The sequence below is a fragment of the Pelophylax lessonae genome (genome assembly GCF_965119305.1).
Source record: "Pelophylax lessonae genome assembly, chromosome: 13".
Classification (NCBI taxonomy): Eukaryota; Metazoa; Chordata; class Amphibia; order Anura; family Ranidae; genus Pelophylax; species Pelophylax lessonae.
This window is the reverse complement of record NC_138780.1, coordinates 26,762,360-26,783,023: the sequence shown is the minus strand read 5'-3', so window position 1 is coordinate 26,783,023 and position 20,664 is coordinate 26,762,360. Positions and strand designations below refer to the sequence as shown.

At 45.8% G+C, this 20,664-nt stretch overlaps 1 protein-coding gene across 1 annotated transcript in view; it reads right to left on the bottom strand.

Annotated features, from left to right (window-relative positions):
• The window catches only part of TARS2 (threonyl-tRNA synthetase 2, mitochondrial), a gene marked incomplete at its 5' end in the record, with an annotated part of 94,938 nt that extends 75,263 nt beyond the window's left edge, over positions 1-19,675 (bottom strand). Inside the window, 3 exons of the mRNA XM_082274887.1 lie at positions 3,216-3,296; positions 8,283-8,358; positions 19,473-19,675. Of these exons, the coding sequence (XP_082131013.1) occupies positions 3,216-3,296; positions 8,283-8,358; positions 19,473-19,675 (360 nt within the window). The remainder of the gene's footprint in view (positions 1-3,215; positions 3,297-8,282; positions 8,359-19,472) is intronic.
• Between the last annotated feature and the right edge of the window lie 989 nt (positions 19,676-20,664).

Below are 20,664 nucleotides of genomic sequence, written 5' to 3'. Positions count from 1 at the left end.
GTGTGTGTGTGTGTGTATATATATATATATATATACACACACACACATACACACACACACACATACATATATATATATTATATATCAGACACCATAGAGAATAAAATGGTGATTGTTGCAATATTTTATATGTCACACGGTATTTGCGCAGGAGTCTTTCAAATGTGATTTGTTTAAAATAAAATTCATGAATAGAAAAAGAAAAAAAAAAAAAACAGTAAAGTTAGCCCAGTTTGTTTGTATAATGTGAAGGATGATGTTACGCCGAATAAAGAGATACCCAACATGTCATGCTATAAAAATTGTACACACTCATGGAATGGTGCCAAACTATTTAACGGTTACCGGTTTAGAGTTACAGAGGAGGTGTTGCGCAATAATTATTGCTCTCGCTCTAATGATCGTAATGATCCCTCACATGTGTGGTTTGAACACCATTTACATATGCATGGGCGACTTACATATGCAAACAAAAAAGAGGTTGGGGGAGCACACCCTGAACATGCATTTCTAAAGCTGGTGCAGCTATAGACCAAGAGACATGCATATTTACAAAAAAGCGCACACATGCAAAAGAAATGACTATCAAATATAAAGGCAATCAATGAATAAATAAAAATGGGGATTTAATCCCACCATATGGCCATATTGTGCTCAAGCCCACCACTACGTCAAAGTACCCCATTATCAGTGGGTCCTACACTATCTATATAAAAAAGGATGAATCCATAACTTCTCAAACCCTTGGAGACACTTACTCCTAACTGGGAGAGATGTGTGACTGCACTATGAGGGACTCATCCAATATCTACTAGTCAATGGACACTAATGGAGTACAGGTGTGGGAGAGTGGGGTGCTCACCTCAGAGTCTGGTCAGACCGAATACATTACAAACAAAAAAGGTTGGGGGAGCACACCCTGAACATGCATTTCTAAAGCTGGTGCAGCTATAGCTATATAGTGTCTCCAAGGGTTTGAGAAGTTATGGATTCATCCTTTTTTATATGGATAGTGTAGGACCCACTGATAATGGGGTACTTTGACGTAGTGGTGGGCTTGAGCACAATATGGCCATATGGTGGGACTAAATCCCCATTTTTATTTATTCATTGATTGCCTTTATATTTGATAGTCATTTCTTTTGCATGTTTGCGCTTTTTTGTAAATATGCACGACTTACATATGCGTTCGCTTCTGTGCGCGAGCTCAGAGAGATAGGGGGGGGTCCCCTCCTGCTGCTTGTAATAACAGCCGAGCAGCTGATTAGCCAGGACGGTAATCACAAGAAAGCCGACCGTCTGCTCTAAAAAACAGTACTGGGGTGATGCCTCTAGCTGCAGGTATCACGCCGAGACAATCCCTTAAAGCCCAGGCCACATATTTGTTTTCTGTCGGCGGGAAAGGGTTAAACCAAAGTTTAATGTCACCAAGTCCAAATTATTTTTCCCACATTGAAGTTTAACCTCCCTGGCGGTATTCCCGAGTGTGGCTCGGTGTTAATATAGAGCAGTGGTCCTCAACCCTGGCCTACAGGGCCCACTAACAGGCCAGATTTTCAAGATAACTGAAATACATCCCAGGTGATATCATTTGCTGCTCAGTGATTGCAGTACTCTAGTCTGCATCTCCCCAAGGTAATACCTAAAATCTGGGCTGTTAGTGGGCCCTGTAGGCCAGGGTTGAGGACCACTGATATAGAGTACCAAAAGCGGTAACCCCGAGCCACACTCCGGATTACCCCACAATAAAGCTCACCTTCCCGTGCAATCCCCTGCCATCCTCCAGCCATCCTCCTGCTGTGTGCTCGGCCGATGCCGGCACCTGTCTTCCGGTTCCCTTCCCTGCGATCCCCCGCCGTCCTCCAGCCATCCTCCTGCTGTGTGCTCCAACAGAGCGATGTGCCAGAAAGAGACAGAATCGTCGCTGTCGTCACTTTCCGTACCTGATGACGAATTTTCCCACGAATCGCTATCGCTCAGTTCTTCAAGTAACTCATTTTCACTGTTGCTGTTTTTCCAATTTGTCTAAAAGTGCTTTTTGCGCAAAAAGAACGCTTTTTGGACGCCATGGTCGTTCTCTATTTTCCAGGCACAAAGCACTGGAAAAGTCACCAGATGAAATCCTGTGGTGAAATGGCATAGTACAGTGTAATCCGGATTACAGCTTTCTATCATGTCATTTTGGTGTATTTACATTTTTGAAATTGCCGCCGGTTCCACCCCTCTGCATCGCAATGCTCGCAGGGAAGGGAACCGGAAGACAGGTGCCGGCATCGGCCGAGCACACAGCGGGAGGATAGCTGGAGGACGGCGGGGGATCGCAGGGAAGGGAACCGGAAGACAGGTGCCGGCATCGGCCGAGCACACAGCGGGAGGATAGCTGGAGGACGGCGGGGGATCGCAGGGAAGGGAACCGGAAGACAGGTGCCGGCATCGGCCGAGCACACAGCGGGAGGATAGCTGGAGGATGGCGGGGGATCGCAGGGAAGGGAACCGGAAGACAGGTGCCGGAAGTGGCCGAGCACACAGCGGGAGGATGGCTGGAGAACGGCGGGGATCGCAGGGAAGGGAACCGGAAGACAGGTGCCAGCATTGGCCGAGCACACAGCGGGAGGATAGCTGGAGGACGGCGGGGGATTGCAGGGAAGGGAACCGGAAGACAGGTGCCGGCATCGGCCGAGCACACAGCGGGAGGATGGCTGGAGGACGGCGGGAGATCGCAGGGAAGGGAACCGGAAGACAGGTGCCGGCATTGGCCGAGCATACAGCGGGAGGATGGCTGGAGAACGGCGGGGATCGCAGGGAAGGGAACCGGAAGACAGGTGCCTGCATCGGCCGAGCACACAGCGGGAGGATGGCTGGAGGACAGTGGGGGAGGACGGCGGTGGATCGCTGGGGACAGTGAGTCTTATTGTGCGGTAATCCTGAGTGTGGTTCGGGGTTACCACTTTTGGTACTCTATTAACCCCGAGCCACACTTGGGAATACCGCCATGGAGGTTATAATTTAGGATTTCATGTTTCAAACTTTATCATACCCGGGAAGTCTACTAGACTCTTGTTTGGACAGATTTAGGTGGGTTATTCCTAGGAATTATAGGCCTAAAATATAAAACAACATATTTCCATGCAAAACGATATAATCAGACCGCCAGGGGGGGTTAAAATTGATTTATGTACAAAGCCCTGCTGCACACAGTGAATTAATTAACCTACCTGCACTTCTGGGTGCTCGTTATCAGCAGAACTGTGCTTCCATCTCCCATTGTGTGCTGCAGGAGACCCATTCCTGGAACACTAGAGAATACCAGAAGAAAGAATTTATATAAAAGAATAAAAAAAAAGTATAAAAAGATAAATACACAACAATCAATTTCCCAAGCTTTGCTACAGTACTGAATTTACTAAATGCTTAATTTACAGCAAAGTCATATTTTTTAATTCTACTAAGACCCCCATTGGCACAGTGGTATCCTAAATCACCCACTGATATGCTCAAGTGTGAATGTAGCCTTAAGAAAACCTTTAAAACATTTGTTGGACGAATGTCGAACACATTTGAGCAGACAATGTTGGATACCAGCAGTGCGTCTAGTTCTTAAGGCTCCTTTCACACACTATGTCCGTTAAACGGACTCCGCTTTTCTCATCGGGGTATCGAGCCGCCGATCCCCCGCTGAGCAGAAGGATGACAGCTGTGTCTCCGCGCTGTGTGCGGAGACACAGCTGTCAGTTCCCCATGCATCTCTATGCATCTCTATGGGGGAAATCGGATGGGAACGGACCGTCGGTCCGTTCTCATCCGATCCGATGGACGGATGGAAAATAGAGTTTCCATCCGTCCAGATTTGACGGATCGGATCGGGTCGGATGTCAGCGGACATGTCTTCGCTGCCATCCGATACCCCATAGAGATGCATGGGGGGGGGGGGGGGGGACCGTTCAGATCCACCAAAAAAACGAACAGGCGGATCTGAACGGTCCGCCTGTGTGAAAGGGGCCTTAGGAAAGCAAAGCAGTAGAGTTGTGGATGGCTTCATATGTCATCGTCAGGATTTTGAATCGGATTTGTTGGGCGATTGGTAGACAGCGGAAGGATTGGCACAGAGGGTGGATGAGCCTGGCAGTTGCATTTATGATAGACTAAAGGGGACTAGCCTGTGTAGAGGTAGGCCTATAAGAGGTTGCAGTAGTCAAGTGAGATCACAAGGGAGAGCATTAGTAGCTTGGTGGTGTTGCGGGGTAAGAAAGGGCAAATTTTAAAGTTGTTTTTGGGATGAATGCAGCAAGATTTGGATAGTGATTGGATGTCAGGACAAAAGAGGTCAAACTCCTTTTAAAGTAAGGCTGAAGGTAAAACTTATTTACCCCCATTTTGGATAAAGGAGGAACATAACTCGTGAGGTTTTTTTTTTTGCATCCCATTATGAAGACTTCCCATCACTTCCTGCCCCATAGCCGAAACAGAAGGAGAGGTTGTCTTTAGAACTTGTGTCTCCACTGGAAGATTTCCCCTCCATTTCTGTTCTGGTGCCACTCCCAAATTCACCCTCAATAATAACAGTAAACTGGGCAAACAGAGGGTAGATCTCCCGAACAGGGACACAGAGCGCAAAAAAAAAAAAAACCCAACTAGGGGTTCTAATCCCTCCCTGCTCTATCCAAACCTGAATAAAAAAAAGTTTTGCATTCAGTTATACTTTAAAGTGGATGTAAAACCCATTCATGAAATTTGACCTGGACACAGATCTGTAGTGTTTTGACAAGTTCTCCGACACAGGAGATAAAAGCAGCTGAAAATGTGTGTTGGGGTGGGTACATAGGGATAGATTAGCAGAGGGCTGGTCTATTCACAGCTCTGCATGTTTGGGGGGGGGAGGGGTGCCTTTCCTTCAATCAGCTGTCACACAGTGTATGCCAATACTCCACACCCAGTGCTGGAACAGAAAGAAAATATTCTAACACAATGTTCACTTTCTAAACAGTGTAGAAAGCTGAAGACAGCAGATATAGAAATAGAATATGTGTACGAAGATTGGTTTTATCTCTATGTATCATCGGAGGCTGTTCAGTTCACTGGGTACATGTTAGTGTTTACATCCACTTTAATCCGCTGAATACCATAAATCCAGTAATAAATATGAATACCATAAATCTAGTAATAAATATGAATACCCTAAATCTAGTTATAAATATGAATACCCTAAATCTAGTAATAAATATGAATACCGTACATCTAGTAATAAATATGAATACCCTAAATCTAGTAATAAATATGAATACCATAAATCTAGTAATAAATATGAATACCAAAAATCTAGTAATAAATATGAATACCCTAAATCTAGTAATAAATATGAATACCATACATCTAGTAATAAATATGAATACCCTAAATCTAGTAATAAATATGAATACCATACATCTAGTAATAAATAGGAATACCCTAAATCTAGTAATAAATATGAATACCCTAAATCTAGTAATAAATATGAATACCAAAAATCTAGTAATAAATATGAATACCAAAAATCTAGTAATAAATACGAATACCAAAAATCTAGTAATAAATATGAATACCAAAAATCTAGTAATAAATACGAATACCAAAAATCTAGTAATAAATATGAATACCAAAAATCTAGTAATAAATACGAATACCATAAATCTAGTAATAAATATGAATACCCTAAATCTAGTAATAAATATGAATACCATAAATCTAGTAATAAATATGAATATCCTAATTCTAGTAATAAATATAAATACCATACATCTAGTAATAAATATGAATACCCTAAATCTAGTAATAAATATGAATACCATAAATCTAGTAATAAATATGAATATCCTAATTCTAGTAATAAATATAAATACCAAAAATCTAGTAATAAATATGAATACCAAAAATCTAGTAATAAATATGAATACCATAAATCTAGTAATAAATATAAATACCATAAATCTAGTAATAAATATGAATACCATAAATCTAGTAATAAATATGAATACCATAAATCTAGTAATAAATATGAATACCATAAATCTAGTAATAAATATGAATACCATACATCTAGTGATAAATATGAATACCATAAATCTAGTAATAAATATGAATACCATAAATCTAGTAATAAATATCAAACTAGTGAAAATAAATATAGTATACCATGAGACGCTGGCCAATGCTAGGTGCTCATTATAAAACATCCCAATTTAAAAAAAATGTTGTTCCAAAATAAAAAAAAAAAAAAAAAAAAAAAAAAAAAGGTAAAAATAGTTATTTATGCTCCAAAAAAAAAAAACCCAAAATACACAATTTTGAGTTTTGCCTTTAATGCTCATTCACACCATGAATCGCACAAGAACGGTGCAGTGCAGTTTTTAGCCTACTCATTTGAATGCGTTTAGAGTGCCAGACTGCACCAAATGTAGTGTATGCTTTAAAAACATACCCATAGCAACCCAACTGCATGTTGCTTTCATGAAATCCAGTACAGGCAAACTCACTGCGAGCTTGCAACCTGCGTTTTGGGAGTCGTCAACACCAACACCTGCTGCAGATAGCAACTGCAGTGTGGAAAATGCGCACAGAATGTGCGTTCTGGTGTGAACTGACCCTTATTCATTTAGGTTAGCCTCTTGTTGCTCACAACACACGTATTAAAGCAAAGCGGGTGGGCATTAACATCCACAAACCACACATGCGTCCATGGACATTTTTAGAGTGGAACATATATGTCCCTGCTCCTGCTAGGTGATCTGCTACCTGGGTGACAGTAGTACAGTGAGCCCTGTAAATGTCTGGACTACAAGCACTGATACCCTTTGTGGCTGTTGGCTTGTAGTGCTCAATGAGCTACCAAAGCGCTGCTGAGCGCTCTGGTAGTCAATTGATTTTTCCTTTCAGGCCCCTTTCACACAGGCGGACCGTTCAGATCCGCCTGTCCGTTTTTTTGGCGGATCTGAACGGTCCCCCCATGCATCCCTATGGGGGATCGGATGTCAGCGGAGACATGTCCGCTGACATCTGATCCGTCAAATCTGGACGGATGTAAACCCTATTTTCCATCCGTCCAGCAGATCGGATGGGATGAGAACGGACCGACGGTCCGTTCCCATCCGATTGCCTCCATAGAGATGCATGGGGAACTGACAGCTGTGTCTCCGCACACAGCGTGGAGACACAGCTGTCATCCTCCTGCTCAGCGGGGGATCGGCGGCTCGATCCCCCGCTGAGAAAAACTGAATCCGTCCGACGGAGCGGATAGTGTGAAAGGAGCCTCAATGTGAAACTGCCTGCCTGTATGCTGTATGGGCAATCTCCACTTAGGGTCCTTTCACACGGTCGATCCGATCCGCTGGTCAGTTTTTCAGGCGGACCTGATCGGATGCTCCATGCATCCCTATGGGGCAGCGGATGTCAGCGGAGGACATCTCCGCTGACACCCGCTGCTCTCCAATCCGATCCTGTCCGTGGAATCCGGACGGATGGAAACCCTATTTTCCATCCGTCTGGCGGATCCGATCTGATGAGAAAGGTGGTCCGTTCTCATCCAATCTCCCCATAGAGGAGAGCGGGGATCTGACAGCTCCGTCTCCGCACACAGAGCGTAGACGGAGCTGTCATCCGCCTGCTCAGCGGGGATCGGCGACTGAGCAAAAACGGACTCTGACGGCGGTTGCACCCATGTGAAAAGGACCCTACAGTGGTACTCTGCAGGAACCCTTCTTGGCACCATCTGCTGATTGCTGGCAAATGCTTTCCAGGCTCCAAAAAAGAAAAAAAAAATTGTAAAAGCTTTTTTTTTTGCCTGCAAAAAATGTGCATTTATCATCTTTTTTTTTTTTTTTTTTTTTTAAAGGGTGAACTTATCCATTAAAAGTCCACATCTGCAGCTGGAAGAATAGTCTGCAGGAACCTGTGCATTACACCTGTGATCCCGACTGCAATGCATTGGCATGCTCCAACGCCACAAAAATAAATAAAATGCACATTTTTTTCCTCATTTCTATCAATGCATTTATTAGGCGGATTTAGATTTTAACTGTCCAGCATCTACCACAACCTGCATTATCAGTTTTGGGTGGACTGACCCTTTAAGATTAAGAAAAACAGATAGCATTAAATAAAATCTGTCAGGTGCTAACAGTCCCAGGCACAGCAGGACACTGTCCCTGGGGAACAGGTAATGTTTGATGAGGGTCATGTCAGAGAGAAGACAGAGGTCATTGCATGCAGAGTCCTGGCAGATCACAGATCAGGAGAAGCAGAGCACTGACCCTACAGCAGGCAGCCAGGAAAGCCTTGTGTTTAATGACAGAGCTCCTCTTCACCAGCCCCAGCAGCTTCATAATCCTCAGCAGTCAGCGTGCTCCACACATGCACACACACCAGCCATGACACTTAGGACACGCCTCCTGACAGCCCCAAGTCATGTGACTGCTGAGTCATGTGACTCCTCGATGTCAGCTCTGCACGCCTGAGATTGTCTGCAGCAGACTTACAATGGAAAGACTATTACCATCATATGCTGAGCAATGGTGACACCTTGTGGAGGCTCATGTGAACTGCATAACACAGGAAATGTCATACATTTCAGAGGCTTGGCATGTCTCATCTCCAGTAGACCCCAACAGGTCATTGTATTATTTTATTCATTATTTATTTAGGTACTTATATAGCGCCGTCAATTTACGCAGCGCTTTACATATACATTGCACATTCACATCAGTCCCTGCCCTCAAGGAGCTTACAATCTAAGGTCCCTAATTCACATTCATACATACATAGTAGGGCCATTTTTTTTTTTTATACAGGATCCAATTAACCTACCAGCATGTCTTTGGAGTGTGGTAGGAAACCGGAGTACCCGGAGGAAACCCACGCAGGCACAGGGAGAACATGCAAACTCCAGGCAGGTAGTGTCGTGGTTGGGATTCGAACCAGCGACCCTCTTGCTGCTAGGTGAAAGTGCTAGCCACTACACCATTGTGCCGCCCTATTAGAGGGGTTTCAGCTGCACGAATTGCACATGCAGTGACACAAGTTAAAGACTAAAACCACCTTTTACAGAAAAATAATAAATGCACATATTTGCTGGAAAAAAAGGAGGGTTTACTTCCTCTTTAAGTTGTGCTTCCTTTTAAAACTCTAGTCTATATTCCTCAGCCATATGAAAGTTGTATTTAATGCTCATTTATGCTGAAGCTATATGGAGATATTTCTACTAGAACCATAGAAAATAAAAAAATGTAAAAAAAAACAAACGAAACTAAAGAACAAAAAAAAAAAAACTCAATGGCACAATATTAATAAATCCACAATCCTGCAGCTTGATTTTTTTTCTATGTGTATCCTGCTTGGAAGAAAAAAAAAAAAAAAAAAAAAAAAAAAAAAACCACACCTTCATTACGTCTGGGTACACAAAATTACACAACTGGTAAAATATGCGATAGGCAATTCTTTACTTTTTTCTTTTACAAGAGAACAAGCCAAATGGCAGCGACAATGTGAAACTGAATGCAAGAACTGCACTAGTACTGGTCCACAAAGTTAATATTAAGAATTTCCAACAGAACTTGCCAAAACCGGATTCATCCATCTTCGTGATTGACTGCAGGTAATGGAAACAGATATTTAAAAATTCACAGAAGATAAAAAAAAAAAAAAAATACAAAAAAAGTGCACACTTTAAATCTGAACTATATATCTCACTACAAATTTTAAATGAGATAATCTCAAATTCAATTAAATTCTACTAATGTATGAAAACAGTACATGCTTATAGTGGTGCATAAATCCGGCCATGTAGCAAAGTCTGTATAGGCTGCCTGGCAGAATACAGGGAATATCACTACAGCAAGCCAGCACACATTTCAGGGCTATAATTTAGGACAGCGTTATATTTAAAGCTGAACTCCTGGCCCAAAAATGTATTTAAATATATAAACCCACTTAGTGTGCACCACATACCTTTGCAAACCGATATTCTACCTTGTAAGAGTAAAAGTGGCATTATCAAAGCCTGTGGAGACAGGAAAGCGAACCCAGCATACCCACCTTATACAGGCTGCCTGCAGAAAACTGAATGGATGGGGGCACATACAAGCCCAGTCACCCAAGCACAAAGGGGCAGCAACTGGTCTTAAAAACAGGAAGGTCCTGCAAAGGCAGTTTTCATGTTCGATTCCTGCACAGATCTGGAAGACCTACACAAAGCAAACCAAGATTCAAGAATAGACACCTTTTTATACTTAGGCAAAACTTGCTTATCCCAGAGTTCAACTCTGAAAAAAAATGCATCCACATATAGAAACCATCAGAGAAGACAATATTTTCAAGACCTTCTCTGTTATGAGTCGCTTGTTTTGCTTAGGTTATTGTCCTACCCACAAACAGACTATGTACACACATAGCATTACAAAACAAATTGGATTTTTGTCTTACTGTAAAATCCTTTTCTTGGATGTTCATTGACGGACACCGCTCCAGAATCTTCTTGACAATTGGGTTATCCTGCCCCCTACAGGAGGACACTAGGCAGGTAAAAGCTTTACCACGCCTATGGGGAAGTCCCAGGGGGGTATACTCCCACTTCCTACTATAGGCACTCAGTTTTGTTGCAAGCAGTGTCAGAAGAAATATAACCCAACTCAATAGAGAGGTGGGTGCTGTGTCCATAAGAAAAACATCAGAGAAATGGATTTTACGGTAAGACAAAAAAACTGGATTTTTTTAACTTACCGTAAAATCCTTTTCTCTGAAGTTCATTGACAGATGCAGCTTCCTATCTTCTTGACCATTGGGTTATGCTGCCCCCTACAGGAGTAGGACACTAGGCAGAAAAAAGCTTTCACCACACTTATTGGGCTGTCCCTGCAGACATACTCCACACACTGTGCTACAGCCCTCAGTTTCGTTGCAAGCATTGTTTAGAAGACAAACAACCTCATTCCACTCAAAAGTAGAGGGGCGGGTGCTGCGTCTGTCAATGAACTTCAGAGAAAAGGATTTTACGGTAAGTTAAAAAATCCATCTATCTTTCATTGACAGACGCAGCTTCATATCTTCTTAACCATTGGGACGTCCCAAAGCAGTATTCGCATGAGGGGTGGGAAAAAAACAAGGCAAAGAAGAATGTCATTTCCCAAGGCTAAACATAGCCAACCAGGTAACATGAAGCTCAACAGGAACAAACATACACCCTCAAAGAGAAAAAAAATTCTAAAACTTGCATCACTGATGCTTGATGGCGAAAAGCCCAAGAGGCATTCAGCGGCCTAGAAGAACGCGCCTTCACGGGTGGAACCTGACCCTTCAGTGAATAAGCCTGTACCACTATCTGCCTGATCCATCTGGACATGGTCACAGCAGACGCAGCCATACCTTTACGAGGTCCTTCGGAAAGGACAAAAAGTCAGATTTCCTGAAAGATTCAGTAACCACCAGGTAAAATCTAAATTGCCCAAACCACATACAAAGAATGCAAAGCAATTTCCTTGGGATGCTTGGGCTTAGGACAGAGAGAAGGCAGCACAATGTCTTCATTCAAATGGAAATCAGAAACCACCTTCAAAAGAAACTACTGATTAGGCTGAAGTACCACTTTATCTCTGTGGACCACCAGATAAGGTGAACGGCAAGAAAATGCCACCAGTTCAGACACCCTACAGGCAGAAGTGATACTCCTCAAAAAGGCAACCTTCTGAGATAACGTAAGCAGGGGAATCTCCCTAATGTTCTTAAAAGGAGGTTTTTAAAGAACCGATAATACCAAATTCAGATCCCACGGAGGTAAGTGAGATCGCCTCAGAGGCACCATATGACGCACCCCCTAAATAAAGGTGCGAATCAGGGCAAGCGTAGCTAAAGGACGTTAAAAAAACACAGCCAAAGCAAACACTGGGCCTTTGATAGTGCCCAAAGCCAAATGCTGTTCAACCCCTTTTTCGAAGAAAGGCCAAAACCCTAGCTACCGAAAACAAGCGAGGGTGCACTTTCAGCGATTCACACCATGAGATGTAAGATTTTCACATACGATGATAGATTTTTCTGGAAGTAGACTTCCTGGCCTTCAAAAGTATAGGAATCACAGAGTCAGAACGACTTCTATCCCTCAATACCTGCCTTTCAACAGCCACGCCATTAAAGCCAGCGACTGTAAAGCAGGATGGAAGATCAGCTCTTGCGACAGCAGATCTTCCCTGAGAGAAAACCTCCAGGGAGCATCTGCGCCCAACCTTACTAGGTCTGCGTACCAAGAATGGCGAGGCCATTCTAAGGCCACTAGAATGAACGGAATGCCTTCCATCTTGATTCTGCGCAGAAGCTTAGGCAGGACTTTTAGCAGAGGAAACGCATAGATCAGCTGATACTGATGCCAAAGAGCCACCAATGCATCTGTGGCGTCGGCCAGAGTATCCCTCGACCTGGCCACAAACCTCTAAACCTTCTTGTTGAGTAGAGAGGCAAACAGGTCGACATCGGGTGGCCCCCACTGGACACCCTCTGGATGAAGGGACCATTCCCCTTGATCCAACACCTGACGACTCAGTTAATCCGCCTGCCAGTTCTCCACACACCTGGGATGTGCACAGCAGAGAGGGCTAGGACAAACTTTTCCTGCCCAGTCCAGAATCTCGGCCACCTCCCGGGCCGCCAAGATACTCTTGGTGCCCCCCTTGATTGATGTATGCCACAGCCGTGGCATTTTCTGACTGAATCCTTGCAGATGAGCTGTCCAATGACTCAGGCAAAGCTTTATTGCTCTGAGCTCCAGGAAAATTTATCGGCAGCATGGACTCTTCCACCGTCCAGGATCCCTGGGCGCTGAGCTTCCCTAGCACTCTTCCCCAGCCTGACAGGCTGGCGTCCGTGGTAACACCGTCCAATACAATGGAAGGAAGAAACTGCCCTGACGAAGAGCTGACGAGTGAATCCACCAGAGAAGCGCAGACTGTGTTGCGACTCAACTGAATTAAATTGTCCAAGGATTTTGGATCCTTGTTCCATTTTAGAGGAATCTCCTTTTGTAAAGGTCTTGTGTGGAACTGAGCAAACGGAACCGCCTCAAAGGTTGATACCATCAGACCCAAGGCCCGCATGCAAGTCCGCAAGGAAGACAGATTGTCAACAACCACCAGATCGCCCCCTGCAACTTTTGCAATTTTTACGGGGATTGCAAGAATCCCTGTAAAAGCTGGAGATTCTTCCACCGGGACCACAATAGACTTATTCAGTCTGGAAACTGGGTGATCCACCTTTGATGGCACGATCCACTGAGTGTAAACCTTATCCGCAAAGGGATAATGGTGCTTACAACGTTTTGGCACCACCAACATGTGCTTGATGCGCCCCCACTGTTCATTGACAATATTGTCAAAGTCCTGGGCAGGGAAACCCTTTGCCCAATTTCTGGGATTTGTGGGTGCCCAAAGCATAAAAAAAAAAAAAAATGTCCAAAGGCTAAACCTAGCCAACTAGGTAACATGGAGCTCAACCAGTAACTGGAGCTCACCTGAAATATACACCCTCAAAGGACTAGTCCACTCAAACAGCAGCCAGAAAAACCTTTTTGGCCAAAGCAGCATCCGCAGATGCCAGCACATCCACTTTGTAAAAACTTTGTGAAAGTGTGCACAGACGACCAAGTGGCTGCTCTGCAAACTTGCATCACTGATGCCTGATGGCGGAAGGCCCAGGAGACACTAAGCGCCCGTGTAGAATGCGTCTTAACAGGGAAAGAAGGATCTTGAGCCTTGATTGGATAGGCCTGCACCTCCCTCTGCCTGATCCATCTGGAAATGGTTGCCGCAGACGTGGCCAACCCCTTGCGAGGTCCATTCGTAAGGACAAATAGCGATGACCACGCTGAACCATACTGTATTCTTTACCTGTCTGTTGGACTGTCGGTACACAGACCTGCGAAGCTCAAGAACTTCTTGGATCTGCAGCCTTGTTGGGGGGTGTGTGGGTGGGTGGGGTTTATTTTTTTTATATCTTTTTTTTATTTATGTTGGTCTTGTTATTGTGGTTCTATATTGTTGAGCCTGGGTATGCCCACACGGCTCTGTTTTGTATGTTGTTTTTCAAAACTTCAATAAACAGAATTAAAAAAAAAAAAAAGACAAATAGCGAGTCTAATTTCCTAAACGACTTGGTTGCTGAAAGGTACACCCTCAACACCCGAACCATATCCAGAGAATGCACGGCAATCTCCTTAGGATGCCTAGGCTTAGGACACAGGGAAGGCAAAACCATGTCCTCACTCAGATGGAAACTAGAAACAACCTTAGGAAGGAACGACTGACAAGGACGAAGCACCACTCTATCTCTGCGAACCAGTAGTAAGGTGAACGGCAAGACAAGCTGCCAGCTCTGACACCCTATGTGCAGAAGAAAAAGCCACCAAGAAGGCTACCTACTGGGACAACATAAGCAGAGGAATCTCACAATTTTTTTCGAACGGTGGTTACTGAAGAACCGACAGCACCAGTTGTACCCTTCCACGAGGGCAATGGAGACCACACGGGGGGAGCCAGGTGGCGAACCCCCTGAACAAAAGTGCGAACAAAAAAAGCGTAGCCAATGGACGTTGAAAAAAAAAAAACCCCAAGGCTGAACCTGGCCCTTGATAGAAGGCCAGACACTGCTAAACACCTTGGTGGAGAAAAGCCAATCTGAGTCACCGAAAGGGAGCAGGGGGAACCCCAATAGCTTAACACCCGCAAAGTACGCTCTTGAAACGCGATGGTAACTCGTCCTAGAAGTCGATTTACTAGCTTTCAGCAGCGTGGGAATCACTGATTCAGACATCCCTCTATCCTTCAGCACCAGGCTTCCGACAGCCAAGCCGTTAAAGCCAGCAACTAAACCAAGATGGAAGATTGGGCCATGGACAGACAGATCTTCTCTGAGGGGAAGTCTCCAACTGTATCAAACCTGCGTACCAAGACCAGGGAGGCAAGTCTGGAGCCACTAGGATGGCCGGAATCCCTTCTGCTTCGATCCTTCGTAGGAGTCTTGGCAGAAGTTTTTAGAGAGGGAAAGACGTCTCTCAGATGGTACTGGCCCCAAGCAGCAACCAGTGCTTCGGTGGCGTAGGCCAGAGGATCCCGAGACCATGCTATAAACCTCTGCACCTTCCTGTTGAGACAAGAGGCCAACAGGTCCACCTCAGGGAGTTCCCCACCGGAGACACAACTGAGGAAAATACCCCCGGATGAAGTAACCATTCTCCCTGGTCCAATGCCTGACAACAGATAATTCGCCTGCCAATTTTCCACCCTTGGAAAATGCACAGCAGAGAGGGCTGTAACAAAGCGTTCTGCCCACTTTAGAATGTCAGCTACTTCCCGAGCCACCAGGACACTTCATGTGCCCCCTTGTGATTGACATAAGCCATGGTCGTGTCCGATTGAAACCTTACCGGACACCCAATGAGCCAGACAGTCTGATGCCGAGAACGCCACCTCTTTAGGACAGGCTGGCATCCGTGGTGACCACCGTCCAGTACTGGGGGAAGAAAAGATTTTCCCTGTTCAAGTGCCGGAGAGAGAAGCCACTAAATCAGAAACCATCTCGTACCCTGGCTCAACAAGAACAGGATTGTCTAGAGACTGTGGATTCTTGTCCCAGCTGGCAAGAATATCCCTGCAGAGGTCTCGTGTGGAACTGTGCAAACAAAACCATCTCGAAGGTAGACACCATCAGGCCCAGCACCCAACATACAAGACCTGATAGATGATCGACTGCTGGAAAACAGGAGCCGAATTGCATCCTGCAGCTTTGGGAGCTTGTCCCATGGGAGAAACACCCTGGCTGAGGCTGAGTCCAGAGGCAGACCCAGATAGTCCCAACTTGGTGGATGGAACCAGAGCAAATTCCTGGAAATTCAATTTTCAACCAAACTCTTGCAGAGTCTGCACAGTAATCTCCAGGTTGTCAGTCAGAGCAGTCGCAGAAGATGATTGTCCAGGTACTCCAATACTGCAATATCCCGCTGGCGCATCAGTGCCAACACCGGGGCCAACACTTTATGAAGACTGGAGGAGCTAAGGCGAGACCAAAGGGAAAATACCACTAATTGATAATGCTCCTCGCCCACGGCAAAATGGAGAAAGCGTGGATGACCGACATACATCGGAATATGAAGGTAAGCGTCCTTAATATCGATAGGGGCCAGAAGATCCCCTTGATGTAGGGATGCCACTCCCGTACAAATTTATTCCATTTGCAATATCTGTATCCGCCAAAACGGTTCAGAGCTTTGAGGTCCCGGATTGGATGTACCTAGTCTTCCTTTCTGGGAACTGTAAACAGGATTGAAGAAATCCCTTGAAAAAGTTTATATTCTGGAACCGGAACAATCACCCCTTGTAAAAAAAGGCACGTCTGGCGATAAATGCAGGTTGGAAGGAAAGAACCTCTCTGGAGGATAAGCCCGAAACTCGATTTTGTAGCCAGACCGAATCTGCTCATCACTTGTCTTGGAGGTCCAAGGGCCGGAAAGACCCACTCTCAGGTTACCAGACCAGGTCCTGCTGGAACCTCCAGAGGAGGTCCTTACAGACCTAAATCTTTTGTCTTGAGATCCTGCTTAATGATATCATCCATGGAGGATCCGAACAGGCTATCCCCCACAAAGGGAAGATCAGATAAGGCCTTCTTGGAAGTCTGGTCCACAGACCAGCATTTCAGCCATATCCTGCGCTGAAGAACCACTGCTGTCACGGAAAACCTAGAGACTAAAGGAGACACATCAAAGATGAACTAAAACCCCTGGACCAACTGGTTCGCCAGCACCACAAAAGGCAGGGAGAATCTGTTCCCCCTCCAGATCCTGGCGCAAAATCTTTGCCCACTCCGACAGTCAGGGACACCAAGGCTATGGTGAACACTGGCGTAAGGCATGAACCAGCCACAGTAAATATGTGGCGGACCATAGTCCCGCTCTGTCAAATTGATCTTGAAAAGCCAGAGACTTAGGGTGGATTTATTCAGCCTAGAAACCTGAGAGTCCACCACAGGTGGGACTGTCCTTCAACAGAGACTCTTCAAAGAGATAGCATGTAGTGAAATGCTTAAGCAATTTTGTGAAAGTAGGTGGGAAAAGGAAATACCTTTGCCGCTTTTGAGGAGCTGCGGGTACCAAAAGGGGACTGGCGCCTCCGACGCAGCAGCATCCTCCATTTTTAAAGTTGCTCACACTGATACAATCAGCGTATCCACCAGCGCCTTTTCATGCGGAGTAGAAGAGGAATCATCCTATCAGAGAACTCCCAAGTGCGTGGACGCAAACCCAGTAGGGTCACTACATACTAAGTTCACCCCGAAACATTATAATCAGGGAGGCCACCGACTGCGATCTGGCAAGGGAATGCCTGCCAATGGTCCATATATGGACCACACATGAGACCTCGCAAAAAAAAAAAAAAAAAAAAAAAACACAACGGGGGGGGGGGGGGGTCGCCCTCAGAGCTCTCTCCATAGAGGACATGATAGGACACAGCCCCCTTAAATGGGGGGGCCACCCGACGTGACTCGGACGCTCAGGTAGAGTACCTTCGCCCACACAATAATTGCGGCAAAAAGGTCACTAAAAATGAAGGGACCCACAGCGCCACCTGGTTCAAGAGAGGCGCCAAGCTGACCACATGGCCCAGCAGGCTGCATGAAGGTTTCAGCTAAACTCACTGGGGCCACCCCCCCAACGGCGGTGCCTAACGCGGCCGCATGACCTAGTGGCCACAGCCTACCTTTTTGAGGGTGCCCAGATGCCAGGACGTGAGCCCTCGGTCAGCAGGGCAGCCTCACTTAGGTTCCATTCAGCAGCTCGGTCAGCATCTCTGCGAGTAGGCCGCAAGGCACGGCCTAAATCTGTGCGGGTGCCTGGCCGCCAGGAAGTGAGCCCTGGTTAGCAGCTCGATCAGCAGCGAGTAGGCTGCAAACCCGCAGCCTAAATTTTTGGTCCGATCCGGCCGTGTGAGGCACGTACCCGCGGAATGGTAAAAATTCGCTCCCCCAGCCCGACAACTGCCGCAGGGAGCCCAAAGTACATCCCTGCCCCAGTCACTAACCCCCCGGAGGCAGGGAACCTGCTCAACCTCCCATTGTGCACCCGGAAAAACCCGGTCAGCAGCTCGGTCAGCATCTCTGCGAGTAGGCCGCAAGGCACGGCCTAAATCTTTGCGGGTGCCTGGCCGCCAGGAAGTGAGCCCCGGTTAGCAGCTCGATCAGCAGCGAGTAGGCTGCAAACCCGCAGCCTAAATTTTTGGTCCGATCCGGCCGTGTGAGGCACGTACCCGCGGATGGTAAAAATCCGCTCCCCCAGCCCGACAACTGCCGCAGGGAGCCCAAAGTACATCCCTGCCCCAGTCACTAACCCCCCGGAGGCAGGGAACCTGCTCAACCTCCCGTTGTGCACCTGGAAAAACCCGGTCAGCAGCATTTAAAACCAACCCCCTTTAGGAGCAGGTGGCAAAGCCAGCTCACAAGTGCATCCCGGTAGGGGGGGCCGAAAGACCCACGGTGACCGTTTAGAAGGGCTGGGGGGGGGGGGTACCTGCATTATCGAAATGGGTGTGCTGCGGGCCAAAAGCATGCTGCAACTTAGGCCATGACCATGTCGTATGCACCCTCGCGAGACATTTATCACGCCGGCCAGCCCCCATCCAGTGGGGCTATGTCGTAGCTGACTTAGCGCAGAGCTGAGGCCTGCGGCACTCGCTGGCTGGACTGGGAGATCATAAGGATCTAGAACATAAGGATCTAGAATATCCAGTTCGCCGCCCAGTCCGGCAGTTGATTGTAGTTCTCACAGGAACAGAACAGAAAACAAAAGAAAAGAAAAAAAATGCTAGGACCAAAAATCCCAGCAAGGAACTAGGTCCTTACTCCTGACTAGGCAGAAAAAATGAAATGCCTATAGCAGGAAGTGGGAGTATATTCCCTGGGACTGCCCCATTGGCGTGGTAAAGCTTCTTCCTGCCTAGTGTCGAAGATTATTGAGCTGTGTCCATCAATGAACGAAAGAGAAAAGAAGTTTGTGTCCCATGTCTCCTTGTGTGAATTATATGAGAAGACGGTTTAGTAATATAGATTAGCTCTTAATACTAGTCAGTTGATTTTTTTGGTTTTGTGATCATGAATTCACACCCTCCTCCAGATAACTCCTTAGTGATACTAGTGGATTCCAGCAAAGGTAGTAAAGGCAATGAGAAGAGTAGATTAAGGCATCAAGTTAACAACAGGGCACCATATCATAAAAAGGAACATAGTAAATTCTGTCATTTGTATACTAATTTTGTATGTAAAGCCAAGAACATTAATAATTCTGGAGAAACTCCTGTGGTAAAAGCTTCGAGACTCACATCAAATTAAGTCTGTCTTCCATTGCCAATGATGGACTTTGTGAGAAGTAGACTTCCTACCTTTTTTATCATAGGTACTACAAACTCCATCCTCCTGACCTTCGAAATCTGGGTTTCAACAGCCATGCCATTACAGAAAGCAACCGTGAAGTAGGATGGTAAATCGGCACTTGGGACAGAAGATTCTGTTGATTCGGCAGAGCCCACGAAGAATCTGCTACGAGTCTTACCAGATTGGCATAGCACATCTGCTTGGACCAGTCCAGAGCAATGAAGATTACTAGAAAGCCATTTATCTCCATCGTGTAAAGTAGGCAAGGAAGAGGTTTCATGGGAGGAAAAGTTTAAACAGGGAGCTAATCCCATATAGCCACCAAAGCATTCACTGTTTTTGCTGGAGGATTCCTGTACTTGAAACCAAACGTATCCAGTTTGGGGGCCAGAAGGTCCAAATAAAGTGCCCCACACCTGAGACACAGGTCCTGGAACACCTTGGGGTGTAGGGACTACTCCCCTGGTCCAGTCACTAACATCTGAGGAAGCCTGCCTGCCAATTGTCTATACGTGGGATACCCACGGCGGATGGGGCAGGAACTGGAAGTTCTGTTCAGGGCAGGATGCGATCTACCTCTTCCCTTAGTGGGAAAATTCTTGTTCCTTCTTGATGGCGGATGTACTCAACCACTGTGGCCTTTTGCATCTGAATAAGGATCAGATTACAAAATTTCTGCCCGAAGTTCCAGGTCTTGTGGAAGAAACTTTCAGGGATTAGACCCAGATACGCCAATGAGTCAGTTCCAGCACCAATTTCTGAAGATTCAGGATCCATTTGATTCCCCATAACTTCTGTACATTTAAAGCCACATTGTTCAATATAGACTGTGCCAACTGTTCTCTCAACAGAATGTCATCTAAGTGTTCCACAATGGAGATACCACGAAAGCACAGCAGAGCTATTACTGGAGCCAGCACCTCAGTGAATATCCACAGTGCAGATAAGAGGTCAAAGGGCAAGACTAAGAACTGGTAGTGAAAGGCCTCCAAAGCTTAAGAAACGTTGATGCCCTGTAAAAATTAGGTCATGTAGGTATGCATCCATTATGCCCACCAATGCTAGAAAGGCTTCCTGGTGAATGGAGATGACCTCTGGTCAATCCTTAACAGACCTGATGGATTCAACGTGGATTTTGAGTGATTGAATAAAACATTCAGAACTTTGGGATTCAAGATGAAGTGGATGCCCCCTTGGAGTTTGAGAACTGAACAGGTTGGACTGAAACCTTAAAAAAAC